Source organism: Caenorhabditis remanei, chromosome X, assembly GCF_010183535.1.
Source record: "Caenorhabditis remanei strain PX506 chromosome X, whole genome shotgun sequence".
In the NCBI taxonomy this organism is placed as follows: Eukaryota; Metazoa; Nematoda; class Chromadorea; order Rhabditida; family Rhabditidae; genus Caenorhabditis; species Caenorhabditis remanei.
In genome coordinates, this window is record NC_071333.1 from 20,872,958 (window position 1) to 20,886,415 (window position 13,458).

Sequence of the window (13,458 nt, forward strand, 5' to 3'; positions counted from 1 at the left end):
TGACGAAGGATGTATGGGCGTCACTCGGAAAAACGCGACTGATCGCTAAAGAGTACGAAAGTATTATCGAGAAATCTGAGAGATCTCTGCTAATCAACAGCAGCGCCCTACACGAAGTCCAAAAGCAACACACCGAGATCAAACACATCCTCAGCTGCATCGAAGTTCCGAGCTATTCTGTTGCCTTCAAACAAATTGTGCAAGAAGAATCGAAGAGTACGGAGACCGCAACGGCATCCCACACCTCTCGACGGGAGCGAAGCCCATCTACATCCCCACCACTTCCGGCACCAAGCCCGATCCGATACAACCTGGGAACTCCGAGCTATCATTCGTCGAGGTATTCCATAAACTCGATGGCAGACCCGGAGCCAATCCCACGATTCGGGACACCCGAAGATCTTGATCGCATCCCACGTCCAAGTGAGCAATCCGGTTCGGAGAAGGTGACAGCAGCCCCACCACTATCAACCACAGTCAAAACAGCTGTCAAGCAAGACAAAACGTCTAAAAGACACGTAAGTACACACACTACAATAGAATTTCAATAAATAACTGTCGTTCTTACAGTGTCCATTCTGCAACCGATCCAACCACAGCGCTACAAACTGCCTCGATTTCCCATCAGCGGCATCCCGCAAGACAGCGCTTATCCAACAAAATCGCTGCCCACGTTGCTTGGAGCTAAATAACTTGCCAGGATCAATGCACGAACCTTGTCCAAGTTCAAATCGTGCGTGCTCGATTTGCAAGGATGATTTTTACGGAGAGAAAAATAAGACCGGAGCCTTTCATCACCCGGCCATCTGTCCCAAATCGCAGCCCAAGCCATCCGGCAAGCCACCCGGCAGAGCAGGATCCAAGCACCCACGAAGCAGACGAGTAAGAACTGACCACACTATATATAACAAAACAAAATTGATAACTGGGAATTGTTTCAGGGACGCATGCCATCTCCGGCACGACGCCGCCACTAGGACCGTGGCATCCCACAATTGAGCCATCAGCTCTGTCTATTGTTTGGCATCCCACATCAATCATTGTTCTGTTGTTTTTTGTTTTGTTATTAAATCTTATTTGTTGATCTTTTTATTGTAGTGTCCACCAGAATAAAAGTAAAAATTTTTTTTTGGACCATAACCCTACTATTCTCTACTTATTAAATACCCACGAGTCATATTACTCGATTAATATATGATCTACTATTACTTGCTATTATTTATACGACTGTGTCCCCTGGAATGTGACCCATAATGACTGGAAAGAAACAAACATCTACAAGCACAAGAAATTCTACGAAAAAACTACATAAGATCTACAGATAAAGATAGGAATAAATCCACCAACTGTGACTCGGTAGAAGAGTCGGGTGACCCCTATGGACAGGGAAGCCCTCAATCTAAGAACACATAATAGTGTCGAATCATACAATCCCAGTATGAAAATTAGACAGATTGCGATACTTGAAGTATTCTATCAACGAGACTAGATTCTATGACTTCCAGCATCTTGCTAAGGACCGGAGAGTATCTGTTTCCGGCCAGTCACAGATACAAAAAGAGGATTACACCAGGCTGACCTATTATAGTGGCAGTATGTCAGGCAGCCCACAAACATCTACACGTGTAAATCCTTGGCTCTATTACAACATCCAATACACCTGGATCACTGAAAAATGATCAGTTTAGTGAATTCAACAGTATCCCAATTAATAGTGCAACCCGCGAAGTAAAGAGCTGAGGACAGTAGTATCTACAATCGAAAATAATAATACTGAAAAGTTTCTACGTCCTTTTAATTTGACAATTCGATCGTTGAGAGACGTTTCGATGTGAAACCAAATTCTACAATTCATTTCCACTAATTCATTTCAAAAACGTGTTGAAATAAACTTTAAAACGGCATACTAGCCCAGAAACCCGTATCAAAACGACACGGTAGCCCCAATACAATAGTACATAAGTTGATTCAAAGTAGAATAAAGCAGTTAAAAGAGTAAATACACTCACATCTGCATTCTCAACAGGCCAGAGCACCCCTGTAAGCCACGTCCACGGGATCAGTCGAAAAAAGAGATCCTCGACAAAATTGTACTACTATACAATTCTTACAGCCAAAATGGAGCCCAACCCAGCATTGGACATTCAACCAGAGCCACCAGCACCCCACCAGCAGGAGGCACCGACGTTGCAACCCACCAGAGAAATTCCTCTTCGCATCCAGCACCCCAAATACTCAGTGCTCCATTACGGAGAAGTAGCCGGCCCAGGGGACAGAAGGCGAAACAAGCCTAACAAATTCAGAGTTCAAAGCTTCCATCAGTTCACCGGCCAGGCATTGCCGGTCCCAGATGACGTACTGAGAACCTGGGCGGAATATGAAGGCGAATGGGCGGCAAACGATGTTCCTCCACTGATATTTGACTACGGATGCCTACGTCTACAAGTCTGGAAACAGTCTATTCCTGACCCAGCAACCCACTTCGATGAAGTCTCAAAGAGAATGCCTTTTCTCGCGACTCTTCCAGGACTGCAAATCTGGTTTCTTCGAAACGTCAGAGGTACCCAGGAAGTTAACCATCTGGAAGCGGGCGGATCCGGAAGGTGTCAACTATGTGGATCAAATTTGTTGGGCATCCCACTCTCGAACCACCACCACTCCAATTGTATATTTCGCCACCTCGATCGACACACTCTCATGCAATTCATGTCGATCAATCACTTGGCGTTCTGCCCGTATTGTGGCTCTCGCAGCGCAACCCACACCATCGCAGAATGCATGCAGCGTGAAAGCGCCTGCCGTCAGTGCGGCGCGGTTGACCACATGGAATGCCAAAAGTTATGCGAATCAGTCGGAGTGGACCCAATGACAGCCGAAGAACAAAAGACCCGAGTAACTCAATATCGGCGTGAATACTACGAGCACTGCAGACGTCTAGCTGAAAGAGGCGAACTTCGGTACAGAATCATTTCTGACGCAACCCACCCCTACTACAGTAGAAGAATTATCGAAGAGAGTTTGCATCCCGCCGGTTGGGGTCTCTTCCTGGACTACCAAAGAGAGTATCCACAAATTCCACGAATACGGTATCAGACTACCCAGCTGTACTCGGGTTTGGTCACACCGGAATCAGACGCAGCATGGTCGAATGAATATCCAGTGTTTCAACCATCAGAGATGGATGAGATCGAAAGGCTACAATGGAGAGTGGACGAAATCCGTTTCGGACGCCAAGTGAGTTAACATTCTACTTTAATCTACCTTGAGCTATTGCTCTGTTTGGATCTACATGATCCATGAACTCAGTGAATCAACTTATGTACACGATAAGTTACAGACCAGATTCAACCGTACAAATCCGCATCCCACCTACACCATCAACGAGTTCATCGGACAACGATCCCGCATTCGTGAAGAACGTCTGCAAGCCCAAAGGGCTCTCAATGAACCGATACTGCCGGTGATCGTTGACGACTGGAGTGTAGAAATGAACGAAGAACAACGAGTAAGACTGATCTGATAAATTCAGATCCAAAGAGCAAGAACAGGATAATTACTCCTTAATTTCAGCAGGAAGAGGTAGCCCAACAGCACCCACCACTGGAGGAGCAAATCCCCGACGACATAAGTCAAGAAGACGACATTGAGGCCCATTCAGAAGAATCCAATGCGTCGAGTTCTGCCGACTCCAATGTGTCCACTTCTGACAACTCAAATGAATCCATCGAAGACTCCAATCGTGAAGATGACTCAGAACCCGTCGAATCTTCTATGTCATCGGTGGGTTGAAATAGTAGATCACACTAGTATTGATCCATACTATTCAGAGTGATTCTCGGGATAACGAAGAGCCAGCAGTCCCTCCGGCAGTAGAGGAGCCAGTCGCCGTACTTCCAGCCGCATTCCCACCAGAAGTACGGGAGCCCGTAGAAGCTCCAGCAGTTGTGGAACCTCAAGTTGAAGCTCGACCAGTGGTGGAACCTTCAGCAGAAGCCCAACCAGTAGTCCCACAAGCGGTCAGTGATAAGACACGCAATTGAAACAACATTCCATTCTTTGTTTTCAGGACATCTTCCACACGGAAGACAGTCAGTGGGATATCGTTCGAGAGGCCGAGCAAGAGAGACAATTAGCTCTGACGGCGGCCCGAATCTCGAGCTATCGAGATCGAACATTGGAGGTACTCTCGGCGGCAGACGACCTCGACCTTCTTGCTGCGAATAGCATCCCACTGGACCCACAGAACTTGCGAGACCGAATCGCGTGGCAAGTGCAAACAGTCACAGGCAGAAGGATTGAGGAAGAGATGGAAGCATATCCACAATTCATTCTTCGCGACTACGCTCGCATGCTAACCGGAGTGCTACGTACTGTCGCCAAAATTCGCCGTGTTCAACGAGTCATCAGTATCCATTTCACACGCTGCGATGAGTCACTTTACCTGAATGACCATGGTCACCAATTGTTCATTCCGACACTTGCACTTTTCGCCAGGATTCCATTTGACGATCGTCAAGCTCGTCTCATCCACAACTGGGAACAGCTAACGGAATGGCTGGTTACGGATGGCAACTCGGGATGTCGAGTTGCTCTCCAATAGCAGCACAGAGGCATCCCACACAATTATCCTACTCTAATTTTTCTTCTCTTTCCTTGTCTCAACTTATTGTATAGTATGGCATCCCACAAAGATAAAATTGATTTATTTTAAACCACGTTGAAATGAACAAGCCTACATAATAAGAGACAAGACTGTATATGTCCTCTGTACTCTTACACATCGTTACAGATTTCTCTTCAGAGTCTCTCCGAACGAATTAGTTTTCGACACTCCTCTGCGAGAATATGAGGATGTGAGCGTTTTTAGGACGATCACTAGTCCTTCTTTCTGTGAATCAATATATCCAATTACGTGGCATTGTCCATGACACATTTGATTCATCCACATCTTGGTGTAGAAAGATGTTGGAGTCTGAGAACCGGACTAAAAGAGCCGGACGACTATTCGGACCAGAAAAGCGAGTTCTCTACGGTAGGAGCAAACCTCTCTTCATGACGTCGAAGAAAGGTTCAGAGGAAACTAGCAAATTCAACTGATGCTCATCGACTAAAACCATCAACTCGCATCCCACAGTCTCAAAGAGCTAGTGGTTATAATGTCCATCCACTAATTTCTACACTGACAACTCGGAGCGACACAGACCTATAAGGCCCCTTCAGTCCCACCAGAGGGCTTGCTACCTAATGAATAAATTCATCCTGGTCACTGTTGGGCGTCGCATAACAGGTCTAAGGATCTAAAGGTATCCGGGAAAGTCAACATGTTATTAGGCGAAGCGGCAGTCCTATAAGGATCACAAGGTTCTGACATAGCGCAAATGCAGCACGTGTGATAGATGTGAGAGGACAATAGACCTAAAAGTATTCGATCCTATACATGCAAAAGTCTGTTCACACTGGAATCTCACGGAAACTAGTGGTATAGTAAGACAACTATCCACCAGCAACAGCTACCCACAACGGGTCTGTTCACGCCGGGATTTTACAGAAATTGGTGGAATAGCAAGAGAACTATCCACTAACAACAGCAACCCACAAAAGTCTGTTCACACTGGAATCTCACGGAAACTAGTGGTATAGTAAGACAACTATCCACTAGCAACAGCTACCCACTAAAGGTCTGTTCACGCCGGGATTTTACAGGAATTGGTGTTATAGCAAGAGGGCTACTCACTGACAACAGTCTTTTTACAAACCCCTCTACGTCAACAACCAACAACACTAAATACCAGAGATTAATCTCAATTCTACTGTTTCTCCAGTTCGATTGGGCAACATCCACACCATTATACCAATCCCATATAATTATCACTGTATCCCCTATAACATATCCATAATACATCTATTTCCAGGGTACTGCTTTTCAACGTTCGAACGAACAACAACTTCAACCATGACGCTTACGGAGACCCGTAAGCAGATCACGAACTTGAGAGCCCTCCCAGATCAGGTCAACTCGAGTAAGGTGCACCCACTCGTCCTCGAATCGGTCAATAAAGACAAATACTTGGAGGAAATGGACAATTACCTTGCCAAGACCCAGTACTTGACAGCCATCTCCACCTGCACCGAACTGATCAAACAGATCGAGGCCGAGTTGTCCGAACATGGTCAACCAGCCAGCCCATTTGACGAAAGTATCCACGACGCCAACACGGCAGTCGAACAATTGGGTTTGCTCGTTATCGACCCACAAACGGGAGACCTGATCGAAGAGGAGGGGGATCCCATTGAAGACATCATTGACCAGCTCACTGAGGAGCTAGCAGAGACGAATCTACTCGCTGAGTCATTAAAAGATGCTAGTGAAAATAATGATGGTGATGCTAAAGATCTAACGCCACTCGCAAAAACCGAGATTGAGCAACAGCATTCATCAGTGGAAGAGGCGGCATCCCACTCGGCGGACTCTAATATGAATGATAGACTGGAAGATTTGGAAACCGATATGGAGAAAGCCATATTAGAGCGCCAAGGAAAACTTGCCGAAGGAAAAAGGCTCCGAGATGAGATAGCTATGAAGAAGGCTGCGTTTGCGAACAGGGGCGTCGCAACACCTTCGCCAACTATTTCCATCAAAGAGAACAAATCGACAGGGCAAACTCTTCCCAAAAATGATCACAAGCATCCCACAATGCACGAGACACAGCACTCGGCAGAGCAATCTCAGGTCAACAACATGAGAGTCATAGCAACTCATTCCCAAGAATCGCTTCTCTCCGAACCGATTCAATCACAACTACTACAACATATCTCACGACTTGAGCAACACGTCGAAAAAGAAAAGTCAAATCAAAACAAATTTATGAACTCAGTGAGCGCCAACTTTGAAAAAATCTTCAATACTTTGAAGAAAGACAATAACAGAGCCAAGAATACTCGCCTGGACTCTGATGATGATATCACATCATCAGAAGACGAGGACGATTACGCCAGGAGATACATGGAAGGGTGCAACCCACGCGATGACAAATCACGTGATAAGAACCACCGCATCCCACATTCTACACCTAAAAAGGCACCAACTCACCTGAAAAACGTCACATTCGACAGTGTCAAGTCAAATCTGGTCACTTTTGATGGCTCAGACGATTTCCAAATCTTTCGCAATACCTTCAACGACTACGTCACCCAGAACCCCAACATCTCCAAAGACCACAAATGGGTCCTATTAAAGGGTCAACTGAAAGGAAAAGCTGCGAAGTGTCTCTACAGCTTAGACGACCCGGAAGAAGCAGTCCGCCTCACATTCAATGAACTCGAAACCAAATATGGGAAGAAGAGTGACAGAATGGAGTTGCACAACAAACTCGCAAACCTCCCATTTCATCCAACCGACCATCACCGAATGGAAGACGACTTGCGAGAGCACAGAAAAATCCTCAGCCAAATGAAAGGCCGAGGCATGAATGTAAACGATGAAATGATCATCAAGCATTTCTGTGTGAAACTTCCCAGAGATATCAGAAAGCAAATAGTCTCAATGATCAATGAATATAAAGACAGACTGACTTTCGATATGGTTCATGACGCAGTACAGAGAGGAATCTCAGAGCTACAAACTGAGGAGTCCTTCTTTGAGTTATCGACTCGGCAGAGAATTCAAAACGAAATCCCAGCCGCTATCCACGCAATGGATGCTCAACAATCGCATCCCACAGGAAACTACTACAGAAACAACAACTACCAACAGTTCAACAGCAACAGTAACGGTACACGCAACAGTAGCCAGACCGGTGGCGTTCCACGACAGGGTTCACGGCAACCCACTGACGGGAATTTCCGGAATAATTACCCACAGAATAACAACTACGCTCAACGAGCTAAGCCACAGTTATCTTCGAATAAAGTTGTAGACACCTCCGGCGTCACACTCGACGAAAACTACCAGCCAGGTCACTCGGGGATCAATCTGAACATTATCAGATACTCATTCCCGTTCAGTAAGCCGGAAACACAATCGACATGCAACGCCTGTAACCAGCCCCACAACGCAATCCGGTGCCCGCTACCAAGTGGAGAGTTTAGACAAGCGCTGAAACAAAAAGGTCTGTGTGAGCTGTGCACTGGCAAATCCCACAAAATTGAGAACTGTACTTCGAGATACATGTGTGGATACTGTGGGGGACGCCATCACATGGGAGCATGCCCACAAAAAGAGTACTACAGAGTTCCAGCCAATCTCCCATCGAAGATTGGACCAATTGTCACAGAAGAGAGAAAGAAATTTTTTCGTGGCTACTCACGAAACTCAACTCATTAACTCTCTTTCCAGGGCAGGCGCGGAAGCTAAGTCATTGCTTCACGTGCCACAATCTGCCTTGCCACCAGACTCCCGAGCTACTAGCTCACACAATTGTTCTACTAATACCAATCAACCCCCCGACTCTTCTCTCAAAACCGTTCCCACTGTTACTGTTTCTACTAACTCCACTGTTGTTTCTTCAAAAACATTTATCTCTACGGACTCGACGCCGAGTGAAAACCAAGAATTTCTCAAATTCCTATCCCAAACTACACATCATGTCAATCATGTTGCCACACCAAAACATGACGAATCAGACAGAGATTACAAGCTACCATTCCTGTGCTTACACAGTCACGAAGGCAAGCCCATCAGAGCTCTTGTCGATACAGGTGCAACCCTCTCTATGATCGATCATACTGCGGCAGATAAACTGGGATTTGAAATTCTTGGTACCACAAACATCACTGTCACCGGCTTCGATTCCACTGTTACTATCCCCTCTAATGCCTATAAGGTCCCCCTAAAGAGTAAATACTCAACTACACCTGTCACAATCAGAATAGCTGGCTCCCCTCAACTTCCACCCACTCGTTTTCGCGCTCCTATCTTGAGCAAAAAAGATCTACAATACATCCAAGAACTGAATATTCCGAAATCAGAACTCAATGCATCCCGAAATCAAACAGGCAAACGGATTGACCTAATTTTAGGCAATGATGTCATAGCCTGGTTCAACTCTCTAGCTACCACAACCAGACACATTCTACCTTCCGGAAGGCTGATGGAAACATCTCCGTTCGGGTTCATCGTACACCCCACTCCAGATTTGGGTCTGCTCATTCAAGCAACCCACAAACTCAGTAACACTTCGGTTGATCTGGACGATGAGAATTACATCATGACTCTCATGGACTACTCAGATCCCGAAGATCCATTATCGAGACTAATTGCGGAAGTGTGTCAAATGTGGAATATCCAAAACCTTGGAGCAAAATCTCCAGAGCTAGATGAGACCTTCAAAAAGGAACAGCGTGATCTGATGGACGAATTCAATAGAAATGCGAAATATAACGAGAAGGGAGAGTTTGAAGTTGCACTCCCATTAAACGGCAACGAAGCCAGACTAGCCAACAACTATGAGATCGCTATCAAACGACTCATCCATCTAATTGTGACCCTCAAAAAGGGCACCAATCTTCTAAAGCAATACAATGATATCATTCAAGAGCAACTTGCGAAAGGTATCATTTCCAAAGTAACCCCACAAATGATGGAGGAAGAAAGGAAACGAGGACAAGTGGTTTACAATATCCCTCACAGAGGAGTTGTAAAATTATCATCAATGACCACAAAACTCCGCATTGTGTACGATGCGTCGAGTCACAAAAGAGACCAGCTATCACTAAATGATTGCGTTTTTCCCGGCCCTTCTATCCTCCAGTCCATTTTTGGTATTCTCATCCGAGCTCGAATGTACAAGTACCTGGTGATCGCCGACATTGAGAAGGCATTTCACCAAGTACAAATGCAGGAACAATTCCGAAGTCTAACTCGCTTTCTCTGGTTGAAAAACATTGAGCATCCCGCAACTCCGGACAATATTGAAACATTCCATTTCAATAAAATCCCATTCGGACTTGCATGCAGCCCTTTTTTGTTGGCGGCGGTTATTCATTACTTTTTGGCAAAGAACCCAAATAAGTTGAATGATATGACAAGAGAAAATCTTTACGTTGATAATTGTCTGTACTATACCAACGACAAGGGAGAAATCCCTGAAATAGTCAAAGCCGCCAAACAAATTTTCGATGACATGGATATGAATTTGCGAGAATTCATTGTCAACGAAGCTGAGGAGATGATGAAAATTCCAGAAAAAGATAGAGCGGCATCCCTCTCGGTAAAAGTCCTCGGATACCTTTGGAGCTCTAAGGAAGATACCTGGACTATTAAAATTGCTAATCTTGAAGAATCCCACCCCACAAAAAGACAAGTAGCATCCCGCTTAGCGGAAACATTCGACCCCCTTGGGCTGGTAACACCCATTCTCGTAGGATTCAAAAGACTAATGCAAAATTGCTGGCTAGACGGTGTCAAGTGGAATGAACCACTACCGCCACAACTACTGTCCGATTGGCGCAAAGTCCAAGAACAGTTTAAAGATGAAGAGATAGTAATCCCACGAGAACTAACGCCCGCCTACAACTTCCTCGATGTTCGGCTAATGGTGTTCTCTGACGCATCTAAAGACATGATGGCAGCCTCAGTGTACGCGTTATACACATTCGAAGACAAGCATCCCACTATCTCCCTCATCTGCAGCAAAAACAAAATCAGACCATCCAAAAACGAGAAATGGACCATCCCCAAGTTGGAACTCATGGCAATTGAAATTGCTACAAATCTTGCCGTCGCCACCGTCAACGAAATCCGCCTACCAATCACAGAAGTCTGTTTCTTCACTGACTCTGCATGTGCCCTGTTCTGGATTCTAACCAAAAAACTCACGAGACCATTCGTAGCCAATCGCGTTGAAGCAATTCACACGAATAAAGATATACTGACTAAACAGAATATCGAGGAGGTCAACATACGACATTGTCCCACAAAAGATAATCCAGCAGACCTCGCAACGCGAGGAATGAGTACTTCAGAACTACAGAGCAGTTCACTATGGTTCAATGGACCAGCATTTTTGAAGACAGACAGAAGTGAATGGCCAACCAAAATTGAAGGCGTTAGCGAAAATATCAAAGAATTTCAAGCTCTCGTATTCTCAGAAGTAGTAGATCCAACTACTAAGAAGAAGAAAAAGAGCATGCTCCCTCTTCCTACTCCAACTAAACCTTCTGAAACAGAGACTATTCTGACGGCATCCCACGATAGCAAGTTCCAATCGATTGTCCCGTATACTAAGACCAACTCGATGCGAAAACTCGTCTCAACCATGCATTCTGCCATGAAATTCCTTGTGCAGAGCAACCCACATCATGAGTGGCAGAGCTACATCATGAAAGAATTCGTCCGTTGTAAAGAAACATCCCCTACAGCTAGAAGAAATCTAGCTAGAACATTCGTAATTCAGCAACACTATCTGGAATGCAAAAGTCAGGGATATACGTTCCCACAAGACATGAACGCGTATCAAGACCAAGACGGACTGTACCGCTACAAGAGACAAGTCAGATCGAAAGTACTCCCACTGGAAGCTCGAGAACCAATTCTCATCCACTCCAAACATCCATTAGCCGAATTGATAATCCGAGAGACTCATGAAATAAATGGTCATCTCCCAGAATCGTATACTATCAGCGCAGCCCGCACCAAATACTGGGTCCTGCACGACCGTCAGATTGCGGGTAAAGTCATCGCAAATTGTGTGCAGTGCAAAAAAGTAAATGGCTTACCATTTGCATACCCACATTCACAGGCACTCCCACAATTTCGAACGGAACCATCCACACCGTTTGAACATTCTGGAATCGATTATCTCGGCCCAATCATGTACACTAGAGACGACGGCTCTTTGAGCAAAGCTTTCATTCTGATCTACACGTGTCTAGTCACCCGTGGAGCCCGCTTAGAGATAATTCCAGACGGAACAGTCGAGAGATATCTCGAAGCCTTGTCCATTGTCTTCTCCCGATCTGGTGTCCCGAAAACCATCTATTCGGATAACGCCAAGACATTCCAACTTGGTGAAAAAATCATCAATGAAGACATTGCGGGAGATGAAGCGTCGGAGTCCTTGACAAGCTTTCTAGCCAATCAGGAGATCGACTTCATCTACATCACCCCTCTTGCCCCATGGCAAGGGGGCATCTACGAACGCATCGTCAAGCTGGTCAAACATCAGCTGATGAAAGAAATCGGAGATATGAAACTGGATTTCCAAGGCTTACGGCGAGTACTAGCAGGAGTAGAAGCGATGATTAATAGCCGACCACTGACACCACACCCGAAAAGACCGAATGATATGGTGGCGCTACGCCCCATTGACTTCCAGTTACCGGCAGCCCTCATAGACCTCCCCTTCAATACTAAACCGTTCGAACCCACTCAGTCTAAGACTGAACAGAGAACGCGAGCCCACCTCGAACAATACGAGAACGTATTAGAGAGGCTATGGAAAGGTTGGTCACTCGGATATCTTCTTCATCTACGAGAATCCAAACACAAAAACAAGAGGTGCTCCAGGATACAACCAACAGTGGGTCAGGTGGTAATCATCAATACGAATCTCGTCCGTCGCCAGAAATGGCCACTTGGTCTCATCGTCAAAATCTGTGAAAGTAAAACTGGAGAAATCAGATCCGTAATCGTGAAATGTAAAGGAAAACTTTACAAACGTGCTGTATGTCAACTGATCCCACTCGAGATCGAGACACTTAACAACGAAAATTGTCCAAAAGATCAAAAAGATACGGAGACAGACCCACGGTACAAATCTAAACCAATACCTCCATCTCCCGCAATCTTTGATATTCCCAATGCACGATACTCACCCAGTTACTTTACAAACAGCAATGACGCATCCCACCCAGACGCAATCCCACACACTGCTGAATTACCCATTATCGGTGAAAAAGTCGTCGACGAAGAAGAAATTGACTATGATCTACACGATCTGGAACAAGAAGACGATGATATGGTGACCAGTTATCAAGATCCAAACGCTCCCGCAGCCCACAGACTTGATATAATTGATCAACCGATCCTGCACCCACACAGAGCTCGTGAGTACCTTCCACGGAAGGCAAAGGCTCCATACGTGAACTACGTGCATCATATGACTGTTCGTCATCTTTCTTTTTCTGGGCCCCCGGAGTGTTGTCAGTTTGACGCTTCTGGCATGCAACCTGCCAACTTTGTGGCCCTATAATTCCGGGTCGCACCGATTTTCCCCACAAAATCCCCCGAAATTATAGTTCCAATCTTTCTTGTCATTTATCTCTCTTCCTATACTTCTTTTCCCCTTTTTGTTCTACTCAAAACGGTCAATTCTACCGAATTCTACTAATTTATTGCCGCGCCCCATTATTTAAACGGCGCGCGCTTTTGTCTACAGTATCCCGTTCGTCGCGGGAGTTAGATGTGCAGGCGGCGCACCGCCTTTTTAGGCCAACGCCCGCTGCACACCGCTCACTCTT

At 45.6% G+C, this 13,458-nt stretch overlaps 1 protein-coding gene across 1 annotated transcript; it reads left to right on the forward strand.

The window, feature by feature from the left end:
* Positions 1-2,118: 2,118 nt before the first annotated feature.
* On the forward strand, positions 2,119-4,600 carry GCK72_026184 (uncharacterized protein; the record flags this gene model as incomplete). The annotated part of the gene is made up of 5 exons (XM_003115992.2): positions 2,119-3,234; positions 3,338-3,505; positions 3,571-3,780; positions 3,828-4,016; positions 4,067-4,600. 5 exons carry the CDS (start codon positions 2,119-2,121, stop codon positions 4,598-4,600), a joined length of 2,217 nt encoding a protein of 738 aa, XP_003116040.2.
* Positions 4,601-13,458: the final 8,858 nt, after the last annotated feature.